The sequence below is a fragment of the Mercenaria mercenaria genome, chromosome 2 (genome assembly GCF_021730395.1).
Source record: "Mercenaria mercenaria strain notata chromosome 2, MADL_Memer_1, whole genome shotgun sequence".
Classification (NCBI taxonomy): domain Eukaryota; kingdom Metazoa; phylum Mollusca; class Bivalvia; order Venerida; family Veneridae; genus Mercenaria; species Mercenaria mercenaria.
The window spans coordinates 93,009,754-93,019,385 of NC_069362.1; the positions used below are offsets into that span (position 1 = coordinate 93,009,754).

The window sequence follows — 9,632 nt, forward strand, 5'->3', positions numbered from 1 at the left end:
TGCCTGGACTGTAAATCTTTAGGCTTGATTCCAACCGCAAATTCATATTAAAATGCCTTTTTGCCGCCAGGATAGGTGCCTTATGATATAATAAGCTTCAATTGATATCCAAGTTCCGTGTATGATAAAGATACCTGGATGTCAATGTATGATAAAATATTGATAGAACTCGTGACAGATCTTTTTGAAGAAATGGTAAAAATGTGATAGGCTCAATGTTCAAACGCTATACAGATTCCATGCAAGAGCTGTCTTTTGTGGTTTTCACAGATCATTGAGTGTTGTGAAAACCTGTAGCTAGGTATCTGTTCTTACAAGTAAGTTTGAACATGCGGACATAACATTGTTATAATACTCTATGTCACAAATTCTTTGGCTTCCATGAGCCCCTTTGATCAGTTTTGCTTCCAGGAGTTGGCCTGAAACTCTAACTAGTGTCCATTCCTTCGAGTTCGTTTGACAACTTTCAACAAAGATTAATGTCCTACTTATAATGGTCAGTTCCAAAAATGGACCATCTTGCTTCTCTTTACTTTGCTGCTTGAAAATTGAGGCATTTGTGTGAGAATGGAATTTCGTACTATTATTACAGTTTTTATGATATACAGATACCCCAAAAGATTTAAAGAGGCTGGTAACTGCTGCTTCTTGCAACATGGCTGTGTGTATTTTAAGTGTGAGAAAAATCAAATAGCGATATTGAGAGAGTTAGAGATATTTCGCTCTCACTCCTCGAAATGCTTTGACGTAAGAGAAGGAATCTCAAACAACTAAGTTGAACAGTTAATTTTAATAGGTCAGGTCAGTGACTTTCTGTTGTGTTTAAGTGTATAAACGATGACCATGTATTTGTTTTAAAAACAGATTACTTTGGTAAATGCAACACAATCAGGGTTATTAGAATGGTCAACTGGTAACACTATTTGACTAAGAAACCAGGGTCGTGAGTTCGAGCCTCAGCTGCTTGAACAACAATTTCTTACATCCGGATAAGTATCACGCGACTGTATGGATGATTTACACCTCCTAAAGAACCTGAGAGACCTTCGTTATAAGAGCGTCTTCTCTACCTTCCAACTAAAAATATTATACATATACGCATCAGTTTTTCTCCAGCTCAGGTCCTTAGCAGACCACATGTATTGATGTAAACAGCATACATATCCACTGTACACGGAATATTGACAGAAACACAATATTTTGATATAAAGTACATCTATTTCAAATGATTAAGCATAAAAAACTGCACAATATTGATAATTTAAGAAAAAATAAATAAGAAGGTACTAGTATGCCCATACCATGCCAAAACATCTTTTTGTGATTCTCGTTTAGTCGCCACCTGGCTCATGTTTGGAATATTTATAACTACCATATTAAAGTGTGTTTCACTAGAAACGAATCTTTGTGAATGATTTCATGTGTGCACGAGTACTGCACTGAATAACTCATTTTTCACTAGAGTTTAAAGAGTTTCTTGTAAGTGTTTATACAGGAAAAAAAGCTAGTGATGGAAATGGGGACTTTTACACATAATAACACGTAAACTTCAATTAAGTCATAATTCATAATTTGACTTGTTTCCGGTTATAAACATCAAATAAAATCGACCAGTTTAGAATGTAAATGATTGCAATTACGGCTCATTCTGTCTTTCATTATTTCCGTTACGCTTTCTGGCGTCAGTCACAGCAGGAATATCTTTATTTGATTCATCAATTTTCTCTATAAATTCGACAGACTTTGCTTTGGAGTCTTCGCTTAATGCCTTCTTTGAACCAATGGAAGACGCTTCCTCCTCTGTAGCCCCGACCTTGCTTTGCCTTTCAATGCAGAGGACTGAGAGACGGTAGACCAACAGCATGACGAGGAGGCCGTTTTTAGCCGTGAAGAAAATGATACTATAAGTGAGAACTTTGAACTCAATCATTGTGTACAGACGGACAGCCAAAAACGGTCCATCTTGCAGCAGGAAGTTGACACAGATGCTCCAAACCTCGGTCTGAAAGAAAGCTTTAATTACATTCTCTTTCACATCATTTGCTTCGTCATCAGGAGCAGATACTGTGGCAAGGGCGGTCCTTGTCTTCTTCGGGCTGTGTGTAGATGTAAGTACAAACGTAAACTGAAGTAGACTGAAGCTCCAAATGCATAAAATGACGTAGGTGAGGTTCGTACTCATGCGGACTGCATGCTCTTCGAATAACGCAAATAGTTCGGTAATGTCCGAGGCTATTCCGATGAAGACGAAGAGAAGTTGAGACAATTCGTTGCGAGTTATCTCCCCTCTTGGCAATATCCAACGGGCCAGAATCATAAGATACAAGAACAATTGTTCCATTATGATCACCAAAGTTTCCGTCTCCATAGTTATTGGGATGGTTACCTGAAGAAAACACAAATGTCAATAAGAAAAGTAATAATTCTATGGTTATGTAGATGTAAAAAAGCATTTCTCAAATCATCAGTGGATTAGACAAAAATTTACAGATCATATTTACACACAGTAATGGGGTCTAGCTATTAAAGGGTGTTTAATCAATGTTTGGGGAAGTTATGGCTTGTTCGAAGCTTTAAAACCGATCATTTTCACTAAATTATGTTCTCTGAGTGTTTGACACATGCTATATTTTCACTGAAGATATTTTTAATATTTTGATTTCCCTATCCTGGTTGCCAAACAAAGATAAAGTTATTTTAGCATAAGTATAACAATTTAATTAACATAATTTGTCTAAGAAATGATATGAATATAGGAACTGCTGTTGATATTTTACAAAGATCTGCATTGACAATTATATATTTAGCTGAAATGCAGGTTTGTAAAAATGTTATTACCTCCCTTCTCCTGTCTTGGTTATGCAACCAAGATAGATAGGAAATAAAAGAATAGGGTTTAAAAACTTGCGTTTTGGGTAAGAATGTTGTAACATCCCAATATACTTCACTAGAAATCATATTAAAAAAAAGAAAGAGCCGGTCTTTAAAATATTTTCATATCAAAGGATAGTAATTACAAAATTTCATAAAAGATAGTAGAACATACATTTCTTACAGGGATCTAACTCTTTGTATAGGGTAGTTTTGTTCCATAAATAAATATCTAACAGAATATACAAATGCTGAAAAATGTCATAAAATGTTGCTTAAATATGACTGACCACATTTAATATGTAGTCAATCACATTAAAATAAAAACTGATTTCCAATCAAATTTATTTATGACATTTGACGTCATGGTAGTGAAACAAAGTCACGTGTAATAACATTTTGACGTTGACGAAATTTCGAAATCGAATGGACTTGGTTTAAAACAGGTAGTCCAGTTCATAGGTGACACGTTTATGTATACAAAGGTATTATTTGTGTATAATTACGAGAACAGCAAACTAATGATTCTGCTGAACAATGTGTTCTGAAAGACTGTGAAACGAATATTAATTTGGGTAAATCTACGATGATTTTTCAAGTATAAGTGTACTGCGTCAAAAGCTGACATTGTTAACTTTGAAGAGAATAAAAATAACCCCAGTAGAGGGTCTTATTTTTAAGAGGTTTGCTCATTTTAAATTAAAACATTGTGTTTAAATTCCAATTATTTTTTTAGATTAGATTTTTGATAAGGTCGCCTTGAAGACCTTTAAATCAATTTGGCATGACATACAAAGAAAAGTGATCAAATATATTCTTACTGTAAAACTTGTTTGGAAATGTCAAATTAGTAAATTTGTACCAAGTATCAAGAGCACAATGAACAGGATCTAAAGCTATTACTAATGGCGAGTAATACCCCCAAAGGGAAGTTGTGATCATGACCTTTGTCCAACAACTGGTGCAAACTTAATGAAAACTCCTTCCAGTTGTTATGAAGATATTTTCAGAGTGGCCACATAATTAAGTTATTCGGTCTTTGACCTCCAAATGTGACCTTGACCTTTGCATTATGATCCGGGTTGTGCACTCTGTATGTCCTCTTGATAGGACAATTAGGGCCGGTGGAAATCTTCCCAGCTGTTCAGAAGATATGGAGCAGATAACTGGTTAAGCTATTTGACCATTACCCTCCATGACCTTGAACTTGGACCTATTGGCCTGGATCATCCGTTCTGCAAGTCGTCTTGATGACTTTCAAGCAATCTAGACTATATGGGGCGGACATGAAGTTAACTTTCTGACGTTTGGCCTCCAAGTGTGACCTTGACATTCGACCTAGTGGCATGGATTGTGTGATCTGCCTGTCGTCTTGACAAGGTTAACAACTGATGCTAGTTTTATGTAAATTTTCCTACATGCAGCAGACGCTATGGACGGACGGACGGACCAACATACAGTGTGAGTCCAAGATAGACCCCTTGTACTTTGAGGTATAATAAGCTTAACCATGCAATCATATAAGTTTCGAATAAATTCATTGCTTAACCAAAATCAGACTGAATTTGGTCATCTTTTTTGGTTTAAACTTTTACTGCACATACCAGATTATACTTATGGAGCTGAGGATATGCAACTGTTCTATCTTCCTGTAATCGTTATTTTTAGTGCTCAAACTCTGTGTATGATTTTAGAATTTATCTTAACGTTAACTTTGACAAGGAGATTATGTTCCTGTAAAATAAAAATAAAACATGCAAATACCAAGACTTGGTAAATTATCAAGAAGTTTTGTTTAATATGCTAAACAAACTCCTCTTGAACACCACCTTATACTTAAACAATATTGAACCACTATAGAAAGCAACTGTTGTGGAGAGGTTATTGAATTATTTGAAAAAAGCAGTGTTTCGTCTGTACGTGCAACTAAAAAACATTTGAGCCGCGCCATGAGAAAACCAACATAGTGCGTTTGCGGCCAGCAGGGATCCAGACCAGCCTGCGCATCTGCGCAGTCTGGTCAGGATCCATGCTGTTCGCTAACGGTTTCTCTAATTGCAATAGGCTATGAAAGCGAACAGCGTGGATCCTGACCAGACTGCGTGGATGCGCAGGCTGGTCTGGATCTATGCTGGTCGCAAACGCACTATGTTGGTTTTCTCATGGCGCGGCTCATTTTAGGTGTAACAGAAAGTTTACCCCTTGTATGTCATCAAAAGGATGGCTCTTTCTAGCGTCTGTTGTATTGGTGGCGTTGTGTTTACTAGTATCCGTGTTGATCTGGTTAACGGCGTCTTGTTTATCCTGGTATCCTTGCATCCGGTCCAACTCTAGGATCCAGATACCAGGTATAGTACTGCACAGGTAAAAGAAGAAACACGGGCAAAACCTACAAAGAAATGAAGCAAAGTTGTATATATTTAAACCAACATTCCAGAAACTGTCAGCAGCACGAACCAACTACTAGTATACATTCACAGCCTTGTGCAAAGTTAATGTTTATGTTATGATGGCAGAATGACTTGCACATATCAAGTGCTGCTGGGTTTCTAATGTGAGGAAGCCGCCCATGCATATAGTAATGCTCAGAGAGTTGGATGCAACAAAGAAGTCGCCATATGACCTTGATAATAACTAATTATGTAGGTGTGATATAAGCGCAAGCTTTTGTTGGCATTTGAGCCATGCCATGAGAAAATCAACATAGTGGGTTTGCGACCAGCATGGATCCAGACCAGCCTGCGCATCCGCGCAGTCTGGTCAGGATCCATGCTGTTCGCTAACAGTTTCTCTAATTGCAGTAGGCTTTAAAAGCGAACAGATGCGCAGGCTGGTCTGGATCCATGCTGGTCGCAAACCCACTATGTTGGTTTTCTCATGGCACGGCTCATTTGACGTCATTATTATCAAGCAGTGTAACGCTACACAGTATCAGATAAAACACCATTGCACGAGAATGATTATGTGTTCTTGTATTAATTAAAAATACAAAAACATCAAAAAATGTCAGTCAATAGAACATAAAAAAATACGTTTGCAATCGCCCAAAAATTTCCTGGGGAAAAAATCATTGTTTGCATTGACAAACAGTAGCTGCAATTTAGCAGAAATGTATTTTTCATATCCATTATCACGAAGTCTTTGATTATAAAATGGTCCAAAGGTTATCTTGCTAACAAGATAATTACTGCGCTACATTACTGAATATTAACTTTTTATCCTAACTACCCCAAAGGACCAACAGCCTTGTTTCCCATTGCAATTATCAGTAAACAGAATAAGTGATATTTTGACATTTTATTTTGTCTTTTTTCTTCCATAATATATTGGTGTTGATAAATAACCTCGCAAATTTATCAGAAATAGATACCATGGTCCTGTATCGATGCTTATTTCATATGATTTCAAAACTTAATTCTGTTTCTCAATTTCATTTTACTGAGATTATACTATACTGCTTTAAGATATTTTGTAACAGTTTCATGCGTGTGTTTCATGCTTCCAAAATTACTTTCAGGGGCTAATGTGGCCGAGTGGTTAAAGTGACTGGTTTCGAATAATTCGCCTCTCACTACTGTGGGCTCAGATCTTCGCTCTTTTTTTAAAACTCTACGTCTTTTAAAACTTATTTTAAAACAATTTTTGATACCATGATACAAACGTTTGAAAACTTGCCTATACAAAAACAAATATATCTTGTTTAAAATGCTGTCTTTTGGCAGTCAGGTTAAGAATACTAAGGATGTCCATGTCGTCAGTGATAAAAAAAAACAACGTTTAAAGATTTTTTTCTGAATTCGAATAACTGTCAATGGTTCATCCCCGCATTAAAAAGGAAGAATAAATAGAAGCAAACAAACAAACAAACAATGCAAGAAAAAAACACACATGTGTTCCATCCCCACATTAAAAATATCAGACAAAGCAATGCTATATTGAGTATTTTTAAAATCTAAAGAATGAAATGAAATTCAGTCAGCTGGAGCATTCCGTATGTGCGGTTATTCGGATAATGAATTAAAGTGCGTGCGTATATTCTATTACTATAGAAACAAGAACAGCAAGGAGAAGCACGGTAAGAACTGTATACTAAAATGGTATTAAAAGTTTGTTTTTAAAGGTATATTAGATCCAAATTTCATATTCAAAAACATGAATAACTACTTCATATAGTTTGTGTAAACAGTTTACGTGTATTATTAGGTTTAAAATAGCACACACTGCAAATATGTATAGATAAGCACTGTGCACACTAAAAAACTGGCTGTTTTTTTAAACAGTCAGCTGTTACTAAATGGCATTTAATTACGAATGTAGCTATATATGCAAGTTTAATTTATATATACAATTAAGTTAAATACATATGTTGGGGACTTTATTCAGCAGAAGTAAATATCTGAAGATAAAATATTTTAGTGATAGATGGCCATTGGATATCTTTAATTCAACAGAAGTTTGTAAGTACATGTGATTGTTGGAACCTAAGATACGTATCTTATTGACCACTATGTAAGAACATCTTAACTGTTGTCCAGTTTATAAGTTAATACTTGCCAGGGAAGGTATATTAACTGATAAAAATGAAAGCAATATTTCACATTTGGCTTTAATATGACAATTCTTTACATAGAGACAGAACACCAGTTATCTGTATTTCAACAATGAATCAAATACTATACGTTTACATTGGCATTTGGTTATTAACAAGCCTTCAAAATATTTTGGCACTTTAATATTTAGAAAGTGTGAAAATTGAAGCCATCTTTGAAGATAATGTGGTACATGTTGGGGTAACGTAGACTGTACTCAATGAACGTATTCTTAAAAACATACCGTGTCCATCATTCACTAGAATATGTTAAAACTAGATAGAAAATCCTCATCAAATATATTTAATTTTGCTGTGTTAATAAAACTTCCATTTTTAATCATAGTGTGTACTTATACATTTGTAGCATTTGAAAACTGACAAACAGTATTATTTATGCACAAATATATTTATTCTATCTTTGTCATAGATACTGTTTAGTATTTGTTCATATCTTCAAATATGAAATTTGGTCACTATATTAAAACAAAAACGAATCTCTTACGTTTTTTCCGAAAGCAAAAAACAAACTATTTTTTCTCAACAAAAGCATGTTTTAAAACGAAATATAATGTTGGTAGCTACAACAGTAACACAATCAGTTGAAAAATTACATGTTTCTCATGTTTAAAAATATATTAACATTATTTACCTTTGCTTAAAATGCTTCTAAAATATAAACAATGCCTTTGTAGAAAGGACACATATAGAAAATAATTGTTAAAATAAAGAATCGATTCAGAAAGAATAACTGAAATAACTATATAATTAAGTAAATATGAATAAATGATTAATAAGCTAATAGTAAATAAATAACAATATAAATAATAAAAATTAAGATAAATCACGGTATTGACATCACATGTGCATGTATTTATAATGTAAATTCTTCATACAATTTTCTTTATTAATCACTAGTTCATTGTGTATTTTTTAAAACTAATTAATATGTCAGTATAGGTAAAAAGTTACCATTGTCACATAAATATTTTAAGTAAATAAATGAAAAAAAAAAAGTTGAGCGCCTTTATATAAATTGTCGTATTTGCCATGAACTAAATTTAACAATACAAAGTTGTTGATTTATACAAAGGAAGTTACAATATTTCAAAACTTACCACTTCCATTCCTGTCCTTTATTTTTTATTAATGTAACGAAGGATTCTGCGAGTAAGCCGATGTTAGCCACTGCCAGGATCCAGTTCAAGCGCTGGTGGGTAATACTTGACGCTAGCCATATTACCAGCAGGCTGTGGATTAGCAGCACTACCCGGACACAGACAGCTTTTATCAAGTCAAACACCAACATTTTCGTTAAAGCCCAGCACTTTCTCTAATTGTAAAAACGTCCGTTTCCGAATACGTTTAGTGATCTTTACTTCTCATTTTTCACAGACTGAATGATATTACCAAATATGTTTTTGAATACAACCGCTGGATCAGAAGTCACCAAAAACACATATAAAAAGATTAATCGCTGTTATATGTTTACACTTGGGATCTCATACGCGTATCATAGAGAAAATATCATCCCATTTACATATTGCGTATTTTTTCAAATGTCGCAACAATTATCCAATCTATCTATTCCGTACCGTACTGAAATCAAGCGCTCGGCTATATTGGCGAAATATAGCAGTTGATGAAATGCAGTTTATCTGAAACGATCAGACAGAAATGGAATAGCCCTCCAAGTCTGGTGATAAAATAGTTTTCGGCAGTGGTGCGTATGATGTCAAGTCAGTCACTTTTCTTCGCTCTTTTGCTTATTATAAGCACAATATATATTTTCCCTGGTCATCAATACTAATTTAAAAATGTTCATCCCTCTCTCTGAAGTGAAAGCAGAGGTCCTGTGTTAAGATATCCAAAATTCTTGCCTGCCTGCGGCCAATTTTTGTAAATACATTTTACATAGTACATTTTAAATAAATACATCACATAGTACATTTTGTTTGAAAGCTTCATAATGTTGGTAGTAACTATTATTTGATAATTGATATGCTAGGTTGTTAGCTGCATGGTCATTTTTTTCCAGAAAATATGGACTATCATAACTTTGCTAATTTTTACAGAGAGCAGGTATATGGTAGTTATATCGTCAATAAAGTTGTGTGTATAATGCAAATTCCAGAAAATCTAAATTGTTTGAATAAGGCTTTATACTTGATAT

The 9,632-nt window shown here is 34.5% G+C and overlaps 1 protein-coding gene across 1 annotated transcript; it reads right to left on the bottom strand.

Moving 5' to 3' along the window:
• Positions 1 to 1,228: 1,228 nt before the first annotated feature.
• On the bottom strand, positions 1,229 to 9,256 carry LOC123562905 (transmembrane protein 26-like). Its single transcript, XM_045355490.2, has 3 exons — positions 8,578 to 9,256; positions 5,071 to 5,260; positions 1,229 to 2,386 (listed from the first exon to the last, which is right to left on the bottom strand). The coding sequence occupies exons 1-3, from the start codon at positions 8,766 to 8,768 to the stop codon at positions 1,637 to 1,639; spliced, it is 1,131 nt and encodes a 376-aa protein (XP_045211425.2). The 5' UTR covers positions 8,769 to 9,256; the 3' UTR covers positions 1,229 to 1,636.
• Between the last annotated feature and the right edge of the window lie 376 nt (positions 9,257 to 9,632).